Source organism: Gorilla gorilla, chromosome 16 (assembly GCF_029281585.2).
Source record: "Gorilla gorilla gorilla isolate KB3781 chromosome 16, NHGRI_mGorGor1-v2.1_pri, whole genome shotgun sequence".
Classification (NCBI taxonomy): Eukaryota; Metazoa; Chordata; class Mammalia; order Primates; family Hominidae; genus Gorilla; species Gorilla gorilla.
Window position 1 is genome coordinate 56,755,203 of NC_073240.2, and position 14,060 is coordinate 56,769,262.

The following is a 14,060-nucleotide window of genomic DNA, read 5'->3' on the forward strand; positions in this document are numbered from 1 at the left end:
TCTAAGTTCTTTTAGCAGGCACACACACATTTATGATTGTTATATATTCCTGATTGACTTTATTCTTTATCATCATGAAATATTTGAAAATTTTTGTGTTGAAATCTATTTTACCAGATACGAATATATCCACTTCAGTCTTTTTATGCTTACTGTTTGCATGGCATATCTTTTTGCGTCTGCTTTCTTTCAACTTAGCTATGTCTTTATACTTTAAGTGCATCAGGTAAGACAGTATATAGTTGGGTCTTGTTTTTTAATTTATCCTAACAACGTCTGTCTCATATTTGTTTTAATCCATTAATGTTCCTTGTAATTATTGATATGATTGGATTTAGTCTACCAGGTTTATTGTTTGTTTTCCATTGTCACTGCCCTTTACGTTGTTTTTTTGTTTGTTTTTGAGATGGAGTTTCACTCTTGTCATCCAGGCTGAAGTGCAGTGGCATAATCTTGGCTCACTGCAACCTCCATCTCCCAGGTTCAAGCAATTCTCCTGCCTCAGCCTCCTGAGTAGCTGGGATTACAGATGCCTACCACCACACCCAGCTAATATTTGTATTTTTAGTAGAGACAGGGTTTCACCATGTTGCCAGGCTACTCTCGAACTCCTGACCTCAGGTGATCCACCCGCCTTAGCCTCCCAAAGTGTTGGGATTATAAGGGTGAGCCACCGCAACCAGCCTCTTTTACTTTTTTTGTTCATTTGTTCCTCCTTTTCTGGCTTTTATTTATTTTATTTTATTTTTTTGATGTTTAGCTCTTTTGCCCAGGCTGGAGTGCAATGGTGTGATCACAGCTCACTGTGAACCTCTGCCTCTTGGGTTCAACTGATTCTCCTGCCTCAGCCTCCTGAGTAGCTGGGATTACAGACACGCGCCACCATACCCAGCTAATTTTGTATCTTAGTAGAGATGGGATTTCACCATGTTGGCCAGGCTGGTCTCAAATTCCTGTCCTCAGGTGATCCACCGGCCTCAGCCTCCCTAAGTGCTAGGATTACAGGCATGAGCTACCACAACTGGCCTCCGTTACTTTTTTTAATCATTTGTTTCTCCTTTTCTGGCACTCTTTTTTTTTTTTTTTTTGAGACAGGATCTCACTCTGTCGCCTAGGCTGGAGTGCAGTGGCATAATCATGGCTCATTGGAGCCTTGACCTCCTGGGCTCCAGCGATCCTCCAACCTCAGCCTCCTTTGTAGCTGGGACCACAGATGCATACAACCACACCTGGCTAATTTTTTGACTTTTTGTAGTGACAGGGTCCCACTTTGTTGCCCAGGCTGGTCTTGAACCTCTGGGCTCAAGTTCCTGGTTTTTTTATTTAGTTTTTCAACAACTTCATTTTAAAATTTCTACTGTTTTTTATCTATAATTCTTTGCATTATTTTTTATTGGTTTCTCTGGATATTACAATATACATCATTAATCTTTTATTCAACTTATACTTAGTATTGTACCATTCTACCAAATAGGTCTATAACTTATACCTGCTCCATCCTTTATGTTATAGTTGTTTTATGTATTCCATTCACAAACAATATAAATCCTACAAAACAATGTTTTAAGTTGTGATTTCAACAGGCATATGTTTTATTTTAAAAAGGTATGATGATAAAAGCAAAACATGTTTTGTATATTCCCAGATATTTACTATTTTTGATACTCTTTATTCCTTTCTAAGGACCTGAGTGTCTATCTGGTTTCAATTTTCTTCAGCTGAAAGGACTTTCTTTAAGATATCTTACAGCACAAGTCTGCCAATGATGAATTCTCTAGGTGTCTTTTTTTGGAAAATGTTATTTTGTCATCTTCCTTAAAGGATATTTTCACTGAATATAAAATTATGGATTGATGGTTGTTATTTTATTGTTCCATTTTCTCCTGGTCTCTGTAGTTTTGGGTAGGAAGTCAGTAATTAATTGAACTGTAGTTCCCCCATATATAAAGTGTCATATTTTTCTCTTTTTGTCAAGATTTTTCTTGACTTGGCTTTCAACAGTTTGACTATTATGCACTTCACTGTGTTCTTAATGTTTATTATCCTGCTTGGTGTTTTTTAATGCTACATAAATTTAATCAAATTGGAAAAAAACTTGGCCAATATTTATTCAAAAAATATTGTGCCTTCTTCTTTTCCCTCCCCTTTCTGTGTTAGACTGTAAGATATTATATAATGATATCCATGTTAGACTTTTATATATTAGCTAACAAATCCTCAAGGCTCTGTTGTGGTTGTTGTTGTTTTTCTCCAATCTTTGTCTCTCTCATCTCTCTCATCTTCCAACTGGGTAACAATTTCTACTGATCTATCTTTAAGTTCAGTTAATCTTTCCTCTTCTCCATTTGGCTGACAAATCTACCCAACAATTTTAATTTCAAATGCTGTATTTTTCACTCCTGGAATTTTCATTTTTTTATGGTTTCCATTTCATTTCATATTTTTAAAATTTATTGTGGCCATATTTTCTTTTCTCTACTAAAAATGCCTTCCATTTTCCTGGTTCTTTTTAGATAAGTAATTTTGCATTATATCCTGGACATATATTATAAATGTTAAGTTTTGGAGACTGAATTTTGCTGCTGGTGTGTGTGTGTGTGTGTGTCTGTGTGTGTGTGTGTGTATGTGTCTGCTTATCATTCTATGGTTTGGATATTTGTATCCTCCAAACCGCATGTTGAAATTTGATTTCCAATGTGGGAATATTGAAAGATGGGTCTCGGTTGCAGGTATTAGGGTCATGGGAGCAAATCCCTCCTGAATAGATTAATGCCCTCCCTCGGAAGTGAGTGAGTTCTCATTCTATTTGTTCCTCTCGATTTGTCAAAAAGAGGCTGGCACACCTCCCCCTTGCTTCCACTCTTGCTATGTGATTTCTTTGTGTACGCTAGGTCCCCTTCCCGTTTCTGTCATGACTTGAAGCAGCCTGAGGCCCTCACTAGATGCAAAGGCCCGGTCTTGTACTTTCCACTCACCAAATCAACCTCTTTTCTTTACAAAATACACAGTCTTAGGTATTCTGTTATAGCAACACTAAACATAATAAGACTATCATGCAACTAATCATCCTGTTTGGACAAGAGCCACAAATCCTGTTTTTGTTTGTTTGTTTTTTGAGACACGGTCTCACTTTGTCACCCAGGCTGGAGTGCATTGGCACAATCTTGGCTCACTGCAGCCTCAACCACCCAGACTCAAGCAATCCTCCTGACTCAGTCACCCATGTAGCCGGGAGTACAGGCATGAGCCACCATGCCCAGCTGATTTTTTGTACTTTTTGTAGAGACAGGTTTCACCACATTGCCCAGGCTGGTCTCAAACTCCTGAGCTCAAGCAATCTGTCTGCCTCAGTCTCCCAAACCCCGTTTCTTAGGCAGTGACTGTGATCTCTGTTCAGATCTTTTGTCTTCAGATGAGTTGCTGAGCTCTTCAGCTCTCTCTCTTCCAGAATCCTTACCACTGCCATGTTTTCTTCAGATTCAGAGATTCAGTAAATCAACAATTGGAAATATTATTCTACTTTCCACAACAACTTACTAATACTATTTGGTATGTATGTATGTATGTATGTATGCATGTTTGTATGTATTTTTGTTTTTGAGACAGAGGCTCACTCTGTTGCCCAGGCTGGAGTGCAGTGGCACAATCTTGGCTCGCTGCAACCTCCACCTCACGGGTTCAAGCGATTTCTGGATAATTTTTGTATTTTTAGTAGAGACAGGGTTTCACCATGTTGGTCAGGCTGGTCTCAAACTCCTGACCCTCCACTGATCCGCCTGCCTCGGCCTCCCAAAGTACTAAGATTACAGGCATGAGCCACCATGCCTGGCCTTATCTGATTTTTAATTGAACCAAAGTTTGGATTCTGCTATTTTCCCAGGCCATGAAGACTACAATTTTTCCAGGTTCTGATTCTACCTGCCCTCAGACCAATTCATAATATCAGGAACTCACTCAGTACAATTCCCTTCTTCCAAACATGAACTCCCCACCAGAATCTGCCTGCTCTGTTCACTCTCCACTGCCTTCAGGTTGCTGCTTTTTGTATTAAGTCCAGAGTTTATGGTTGTTATCTGCTAAAGGATTAGTCTGTTAGAATTTTGCAAATTTCCAGAAGCAGAGCTCAATAATGTATCTTGTGACTATTGCTATCATTTGTACTTCTGCCTAATTTCACAAATTTAGTAATTCAGATACCAAGAGATTTAGTAAACCACCAACTGGTAATATTATTATTATACTTTCCACAACAATTTGCTAATACTATTTGATTTTTAATTTAACCAAAGTTTGGAAAAAACTAATTAACAAATGCAAAGTTTTAAAATTATAATCCAAATTGATATACTTACCTAGCTCCCAATATATCCTTCTTGGCAAGGCCTATTCCGGCTATAACTCTTACTCTCACAATTCGTGAATTTTCCTAAAATACAAAAATTTAGATTTCATTTTCATATACTTATAAGTTAACTAAGACACAATCTTTTAAAAAATATATCAAATAAAGTAATTAGGATATTAAAATTAATTGAAGAATCTTTTTCAATAATTAATTTTATTAAAAGTTACACAGGAAAAAAAGAAAATTATTTGTAGATGACCTGATTATTTACAAAGATAAGCAAAAACCTGAGTCAACTTATTACACTGAATAAGAATTTATCGCTGCGCTCAAGAAAATCTAAAGCCAAAGTATTGCAACTAATAGGAATTTCCAATTATTGCTATATATGTACACAAAATCGAAAGTTCATAACCATTTGGCTTTTGGTTTTTTTTTGAGACAGAGTCTCACTCTGTTGCCCAGGCTGGAGTGCCGTGTTGTGATCCTGGCTCACTGTAACCTCTGCCTCCCGGGTTCAAGTGATTCTCATGCCTCAACCTCCTGAGTAGCTGAGATTACAGGCATGCGCCACCATGCCCAGATGATTTTTCTATTTTTAGTAGAGACAGGGTTTCACCGTTGGCTGGGCTGTCTCGAACTCCTGAGCTCAGGTGATCTGCCTGCCTCAGCCTCCTAAAATGTTGAGATTACAGGTGTGAGACACTGCACCCAGCCCATAATAATTTGTAGTAACTACTTAGAAAAGGTTATTTTTTAAATCCCATTCAACAGACAACAGAGTATATAATAATGTGTGGATATTGTAATGTATCAAATATTAAATATCTTTGATATGATGGCATGGAGGTTTTATAAAGAGTGTCTTAGATTTAAGAGACACATATTGAAATGCTTAGGGATAAAGTATCATAAAGCTTGCAACTTATTTTCAAATAACTTAGCAAATAAAAAATTGAACATAACTATGCTGTGTGTGTGTGTGTGTGTGTGTGTGTATGTGTGTGTATACAAATAAAGGGGAATAAGCAAAATGTTACCAATTTGTGGATCTAGTTCTTGGGTATACAGGTGTATACTGTACTACTTATATTACTCTTTTAACGGTTCTGTAGGTTTGAAATTATTCAAAATAAAAAGGTAAGAAAATATTATAAAACATTATGCATATTTTTTTAAAAATTCACAAGTTACAAAACTATTAGAACAGAAATAAAATTAATAAGAAATATAAAAAACCTTCATAGATAACATTATAAAATACTGCTAGTTATGCCGGCACACACCTATAGTCATAGCACTTTGGGTGGCCAACGTGAGAAAACTGCTTGAGCCCAGGAGTTCAAGACCAGCTTAGGCAATATAACAAGACCCCATCCCTCCAAAAAATAAGCCAGGCATGATAACTTGTGTCTGTAATCCCAGCTACTAGAGAGGTTGAGGCAGGAGGATTGCCTGAATTTGAGGTAACAGTGAGCTATGAACACCACTGCACTCCAGCCTGGGTGACAGAGCAAGACCTTATTTTAAAAAATGTATAAAATATTGAAGAATGTAAAGAAGCCTTCAATAAATGGAGAAATCCACTATGTTTATGTGTGAAAATATTTAATATTATCTTTTTTCTCCAAAGTAATCTATAAATTTAATACTATTCCCACTCTCCCTTCAAATTTTTTCATGGATCTTTACAAATAATTCCAAAATTCATAGAGAGGAGTAAAAATGAGTAAAGAAGTAAACAATAACATTCAATCACTATCTTATACTACAATATAAAACCAAATTCCAGATAAAGTATAAAAGTGAAAAGAAAGTTTTAAAAGTTCATTTACAATTTTAGAATAGTTCTGTAGCATTTGGAAAGATTTAAAAAATAAAATCTTAATGGCAAAAATTATTAAATTCCACAATAATAAAATTATATACCTTTAGTATGAGAAAAAATATCATGTGCAAAATGAAAAAAACAAGGGGATATTTTAGATACTTCTTCCTGTAGACATATCTAAAATATCTACAGAAGTATCTAAAATATACATCATTGAGACAAATGATAATTATCCAGAATATGTGAATAACTCCTAAAAATCAATATGTAAGATATAATTAACCTAGTACAAGATACCATATAGAATGGCTAAGAAATACATGAAAAGATAATCTCACCAGTCAGCAGAAAGAGCTCTAATGCACTGTTGGTGGGAGTGTAAATTGATGGATCATTCTAAAGAGATGTTTGACATACTTACTAAAGTTCTAAAACAAAAACCCAGGAACTGTATTTTTAGATGTTTCCCTAGATAAATGTACATCTATGTACACAAGGACTTAAGTACAACAGTATTTACAGGAGCATTTTTTAAGATCAACAAATATGGAGGAGGAAGCGGAGCAAGATGGCTCATTAGAACCCTCCAGTGAGAGTCCCCACCAAGGAACATCAAATTAAACAATTATTCTAATAAGAAAGCACCTACGTAAGAACCAAAAATCAGGTGACTGATCACAGTACCTAGTTTCAACATCATATCAAGGAAAGAGGCACTGAAGAGGGTAGGAAAGACAGTCTTGAATTGCCCACACCACCCCTCCCACATGCCCTGGCAGTGCAGTGTGGTGGCTGAGAGAGAATCTATGCCTTTGCGGGACGAAGGGCAAAGTGATTGTGGGACTTTGCATTGGAACTCAGTGCTGCCCTGTCGCAGTGGAAGGCAACAGAGGGCAGAAGTCAGCTGGCACCCATGGAGGGAGTATTTAGACCAGCCTCAGCCAGAGGGGAATCATCCATCCCAGCAGTTTAAGGCTAAGTTTGGGCAAGCCTTGCCCCTGTAGGCTAAAGCACTCCGAGATCCTAAATAAACTTAAAAGGCAGTCTAGACCATAAGGACTGCAGTCCCTGAGCAAGTCCTGGTACTGTGCTGGGCTTGGAGCCAGTAGATTTGGGATGCACATGAACCAGTGAGACATCAGATGGGGCGGCCAAGGGTGTGCTTGTGTCACCCCTCCTCCAACTTCAGACAGCACAGTTCATAGCTCCAGGAGGAGAGGTAAGAGTAGAGGAGACTATGTTCTCCAACTTGGATACCAGCACACCCACAATAAAATAAAGCAGAAACCAGAGTCCTGAAGCCCCCATTCTAGGTCATAACTCCCAGACATTTCTAGACCCATCCTGGGCCAGAGGGGAACCCGCCACCCTGAAGGAAAAGACCCAGTCCTGCCAGATTTCACTACCTGCTGACTAAAGATCTCTTGGGCCTTGAATACACATCAGGGGTAGCCAGGCAGCAGTTGCCACAGGCCTTGGGCAAGACTCAGTATTATGCTGACTTCGGGTGTGATCCAACACATTCCCAGCTGTGGCGGCCACAGGGAGACTCCTGCTTAAGGAAAGGAGAGGGAAAAGTAAAAAAAAAAAATTGTCTGCAACTTGGGTACCAGCTCAGTCACAGTAAAATAAAGCACCAATCAGACTCCTAAAGTCACTGATTCCTGGCCTTAGCTCCGAGAGGGCATTTCTAGACCCACTCTGGGCCAGAAGGAAACCCACTGCCCTAAAGGGAGAGACCCAGGCCTGGCAGGACTCACCATCTACTGATTAAAGAGACCTTGGGCCCTTAATAAATATCAGCAGTAGCCAGACTATAGTAGCCACAGGTCTGGGGCAGTGGTGGCCATGGGCAGAGACTCTGTCTGCTTGAGAAAATCAAAGGGAAGAATAAAAAGGACTTTGTCTTATAACCTGGATACCATGACAGCCCCAATGAAATAAAGCACCAAGCAGATTCCTAAAGTCCCTAATCCCAGGCCCCAACTCCTGGACAGCATTTCTAGACCCACCGTGGGCCAGAAGGGAACCTACTGCACTGAAGAGAAAGACCCAGTCCTGGCAAATTCATCTCCTGCTGACTGAAGAGCCATTGGGTCTTAAATAAACACAAGCGGTAGCCAGGAAATAGTCACCACAAGCCTTAGGCAAAATCCAGTACTGTGTTGGCTTCAGGTGTGACCCAACACAGTCCCAGTGATGGTGGCCACAGGACTGTGTCACCCTTCTGCCAACTCCAGGCAGCTCAGAACAGAGAGAGAGACAGAGAGAGGGAGAGACTCCAATTGGTTGGGGGAAAACAAGAGAAGAGAACAAGAGTCTCTGCCTGGTAATCCAGGGAATTCTCCCAGATCTTACCCAAGACCAGCAAGTTGGTGCCTCTATGAGACTACAAGAGTCACATCATTACTGGCCTTGGGGTATCTCCTAATATGCTCACATATGGCTTCAGTGACCAAAGACTTAAGATTCCCTCTGAATACTTGGAAAGCCTTCTCAAGAAGGATGGGTACAAACCAGCCCAGACTGTGAAGATTAGAATAAATACCTAACTCTTTAATGTTCAGACATTAGTGAACATCCACAAGCATCAACATCATCCAGGACAACATGATCTCACCAAACAAACTAAATAGGGCACCAGTGACCAATTCCAGAGGGACAGAGATACGTGAACTCTCAGATAAATCAAAAGAGCTGTTTTGAGGAAGCTCAATGAAATACAAGAAAACTCAAAGAAGGATCTCAGGATCCTATCAAATAAATTTAACAAAGAGATTAAAAACCTCTTTGATTCTTATAAAGAATCAAGCAGAATTCTGGAGTTGAAAAAATTAATTGGCAAACTAAAGAATGCCTCAGAATCTCTCAATGGCAGAATTGATCACGCAGAAGAAAGAATTAGCGAGCTTGAAGACAGGTTATTTGAAAATATACCGTCAGAGGTGTAAAAATAAAAAAAGAATAAAAGTAACAAAGCATGCCTACAGGATCTAGAAAATAGCCTCAAAAGGGCAAAGTTAAGAGTTATTGGGCTGGGCATGGTGGCTCATGCCTGTAATCCCAGCACTTTGGGAGGCCGAGGCGAGTGGATCTCTTGAGGTCAGGAGTTCGAGACTAGTCTGTCCAACATGGTTAAACCCCATCTCCACCAAAAATACAAAAATTAGCCAAGCGTGGCAGCATGCATCTGTAATCCCAGCTACTCAGGAGGCTGAGGCAGGAGAAATGCTTGAATCTGGGAGGCAGAGGCTGCAGTCAGCAGAGACTGCGCCACTGCACTCCAGCCTGGGCAACACGGTGAGACTCCGTCTCAAAAAAAAAAGACTTATTAGCTTTAAAGAGGAGGTAGCAAGACAGATTGGGGTAGAAAGTTTATTCAGAGAAATAATAACAAAGAACTTTCTAAGCCTAGAGAAAGATATCAATATTCAGGCACAGGAAGGTTATAGAATATCAAGCAGATTTAACCCAAAGAAGACTACCTTAAGACATTTAGTAACCAAACTCCCAAAGGCCAGAGATAAAGAATGGATCTTAGAAGCAGCAAGAGAAAATTAAAAACAAAACAAAACAAAACAAAAAACAAAGCAGCTCCAATACATCTGGCAGCAGGTTTCTGAGTGGACACCTAATAGGCAGGAGACAGTGGCATGATTTATTTAAAGTGCTGAAGGAAAACATTTTTATTGTAGAATAGTATATCCGGTGAAAATACCCTTCAAGCATAAAGGAGAAATAAAGACTTTCCTGGACAAACAAAAGCTGAGGGATTTAATCAACATCAGACCTAGCCTTCAAGAAATGCTAAAGGGTGTCCCACAGTCTAAAAGAAAAGAATATTAATAAGCGATAAGAAATCATCTGAAGGTACAAAATTCACAGGTAACAGTAAATACACAGACAAATACAGAATATTATATCACTGTAATTGTGGTGTGTAAACTCATATCTTGAGCAGAAAGACTAAAAGATGAACCTATCAAAAATAATAACTACAACAATTTCTAAAGACATAGACAATATAATAAGACAAAAATAGAAACAATAAAAAGTTAAAAAGCAAGGAGGATAAAGTGTAGAGTTTTTATTAGTTTTCTCCTTTCCTGTTTGTTTTTGCAATCAGAGTTAAACTGTCATCAGTTTAAAATAATGCATTGTAAGATGTTAATTACAACCCTCATGTAACATCAAGTTAAAAAATCTACAACAGACATACAATAGATCAACCAAGAAATTAAAGCATACCACTAAAGAAAACACTTTCACAAAAAGGACCACAAAACAACCAGAAAACAAATTAAAAATGGCAGAAGTCCTTACTTATCAATAATAACAATGAATGTAAGTGAACTAAACTCTCCAATCAAAAGACATAGAGTGGTTGATGGATTAACAAAACAGTACCCAACAATCTGTTGCATACAAGAAACACACTTCACCTATAAAGACACACACAGACTGAAAATAAAGGGACACAGAAAATATTCCATGCCAATGAAAACCAAAAAGAGCAGGAATAGCTATATCAGATCAAATAGATTTCAATACAAAAACTAAAAAAAGAGACAAAAAAGGTTATTACACAATGATAAAGGGATCATTTCAACAAGATACAACAATTGTAAATACATATGCATCCAACACTGAAATACCCAGTTATATAAAGCAAATATTGTTAAAGTCAAAGAGTCAGCTAGACTTCAATATAGTAATAGTTGGAAATTTCAACATCCCACTTTCAGCATTGGATAGATCATTCAGACAGAAAACCAACAAAGAAATGTTGGACTTAATCTGCACTGTAAACCAAATGGACCTAATAGATAGTTACAGAACATTTCATCCAATGGCTGCATAATACATATTCTTCTCCTTGGCATATGGATCACTCTCAAGGATAAACCATATGTCAGCCACAAAAGAAGTCTTTAAAAATTCAGCTAGGCACAATCGTTCATGCCTGTAATTCCAACACTTTGGGACGCCAAGATGGGAGGACTTCTTGGGCCCAGGAGTTTGAAACCAACCTGGGCAACACAGTCAGACCCTATCTCTTAAAAACAAACAAAAAAACAACAACAACAAAACAGGCAGAGTGGTACTCCCAGCTCATCAGGAGGCTGAGGTGGGAGGATCACTTGAGCCCAAGAGTTGAGGCTGCAGGGAGCCATGACTGTGCCACTGCAATCCAGCCTGGTGAACAGAGTAGCCCTGTCTTGAAAAAGAAAAAAATTTAAAAAATTAAAATCTTAAAAGTATCTTCTCTGACTACAATGGAATAACACTAGAAATCAATAACAAGAGGAACTTGGAAATAATACAAACAAATGGAAATTAAACAGTATGCTCCTGAATGATCGGCAGATCAATGAAAAAACTAAGAAGGATATTAAATAATTTCTTGAAACAAATAATAATGGAAACACAACATAGCAAACCTATGGAATAGAGCAAAAGCAGTATAAAAGAGAAGCTTATAGCTATAAGTACCTACATGAAAAAGTAGAAAAACTTCAAAAAAAAAAAAACCTAGCTATGCATCTTAAAGAATTAGAAAAGCAAGAGCAAACCAACTCCAAAATTAGTAGAAGAAAAGAAATAATAAAGATCAGAGCAGAAATAAATGAAATTGAAACAAAGAATATAATACAAAGAATCAACAAAATGAAATGTTGGTGTTTTGAAAAGATAAACAAAATAGACAAAACTTTAACTAGACTAAGGAGAGAAGGCCCAAATAAATAAAATCACAGATGAAAAAGGAGACATTACAAGTGACACCACAGAAACTCAAAGGATCATTAGAGACTACTGGGAACAACTATATGCCAATAAATTATAAAACCTAAAGGAAATGGATAAATTCCTATACACATACAACCTTCCAAGATTGAACCATGAAGAAATCCAAAACATAAAAAGACCAGTAACAAATAATGAGGTTGAAGCTGTAGCAAAGTCTCCCAGCAAAGAGAAGCCTAGGACCTGATGGCTTCACTGCCAAATTCTACCAAATATTTAAAGAAGAATTAATACCAATCCTACTCAAACTATTTCAAAAAATAGAGGAGGAGGAATACTTTCCATACTGATTCTATAAGGCCAGTATTACTCTGATATCAAAACCAGACAAAGATCCATTGAAAAAAGAAAACTAAAGGCCAATATCTCTGATAAACATTGATGCAAAAATCCGTAATAAAATACTAGCAAACCAAATTTGACAACACATTGAAAAAAAATCATTCATCGTGACCAAGTGGGATTCATATCAGGGATGAAAGGATGGTTCAACATACACAAATGAAAGTCAAACGTCATATCAACAGAATGGAGGACAAAACCCATATGATCATTTCAACTGATACTGAAAAAGTATTTGATAAATTTCAACATCTCTTCCTGATAAAAAAAAAACCCCTCAAAAACCTGACTATAGATGGAACATAGCTCAACACAATAAAAGCCATATATGACAGACCCACAGCTAGTGCCATGGTAAATGGGGAGAAACTGAAAGCCTTTCCTCTATGATCTGGAACAAGATAAGGATGTCCATTTCTTTTTCTTTTTCTTTTTTTTTTTTTTTTTTTTTTGAGATGGAGTCTTGCTGTCACCCAGGCTGGAGTGCAGTGGCACGATCTCAGCTCACTGCAACCTCTGCCTCCCAGGTTCAAACAATTCTCCTGCCTCAGCCTCCCGACTAGCTGGGACTACAGGTGTGCGCTACCACACCCGGGTAATTTTTGTATTTTTAGTAGAGACAGGGTTTCACCACGTTAGCCAGGCTGGTCTCGAACTCCTGACCTCAGGCAATCCACCCACCTCGGCCTCTCAAAGTGCTGGGATTACAGGCGTGTGCCACTGTGCCCGGCCGCCCACTTTTACCACTATTATTGAATATAGTACTGGAAGTCCTAGCTAGAGAAATCAGATAAGAAAAAGAAAGGGAAGCTAAATTAGAAAGGAAGACATCAAATTGTTCTTATTTGAGAATGATATGAACTTATATTTGGAAAACCTAAAGACTCCACCCAAAAGCTATTAGAACTGATAAGCACATTCAGTAAAGTTGCAGGATACAAAATCAATACACAAAAAATCAGTAGCATTTATTTTAATTTAAGAAACAAGGTATTAAATCAGTAGCATTTCTATATGCCAACAGTGAACAATCTGAAAAAGAAATCAAGAATGTAACTCCCAGTTACAATCCCTACAAATAAAATTAAACAACTAGGATTAAACTTAACCAAAGAAGTGAGAGCGCTCTACAATGAAAACTATAGATGAAAGAGATAGAAGACGACACCAAAAAAAAAACAAAAGGGAAAAATATTCCATGTTCATGGATTGGAACAATCAATATTGTTAAAATGTCCATACTACCCAAAGCAAGCTACAGATTCAATGCAACTCCTATCACAATACCAATGACATACTTCACAGAAACAGAAAAAACAATCCTAAAATATATGGAATCACAAAAGACCCAGACTAGCCAAAGTCATCTTGAGCAAAAAGAACAAAATGGAGTCAAATTAATTACTGGACTTCAAATTATACTACAGAGTTATAGTATCCAACACAACATGGTATTGGCATAAAAACAGATATACAAACCAATGGAACAGAGTAGAGAACCCAGAAGTAAATCTATATATCTATAGTGAACTCCTTTTTGACAAAGGTGCCATGAACACACAATGGGGAAAGGACAGTCTATTCAATAAATGGTGCTGGGAAAACTGGATATCCATATGTAGAAGAATCAAACTAGACCCCTATCTCTTGTCATATACAAAAATCAAAACATTGAGGAAACTCTCCAAAACACTGGTCTAGGCAAAACTTTCTTGCGTAATACCCAAAAGCACAGGC

The 14,060-nt window shown here is 37.8% G+C and overlaps 1 protein-coding gene across 2 annotated transcripts in view; it reads right to left on the minus strand.

Moving 5' to 3' along the window:
* Nucleotides 1-14,060, minus strand: part of NEDD4 (NEDD4 E3 ubiquitin protein ligase) — a 171,187-nt gene that overhangs the window by 141,544 nt on the left and 15,583 nt on the right. For both annotated transcript variants that reach the window (XM_055363995.2, XM_019011283.4), the window contains exon 2: nt 4,353-4,426. In XM_055363995.2, the coding sequence (XP_055219970.1) occupies nt 4,353-4,426 (74 nt within the window). The remainder of the gene's footprint in view (nt 1-4,352; nt 4,427-14,060) is intronic.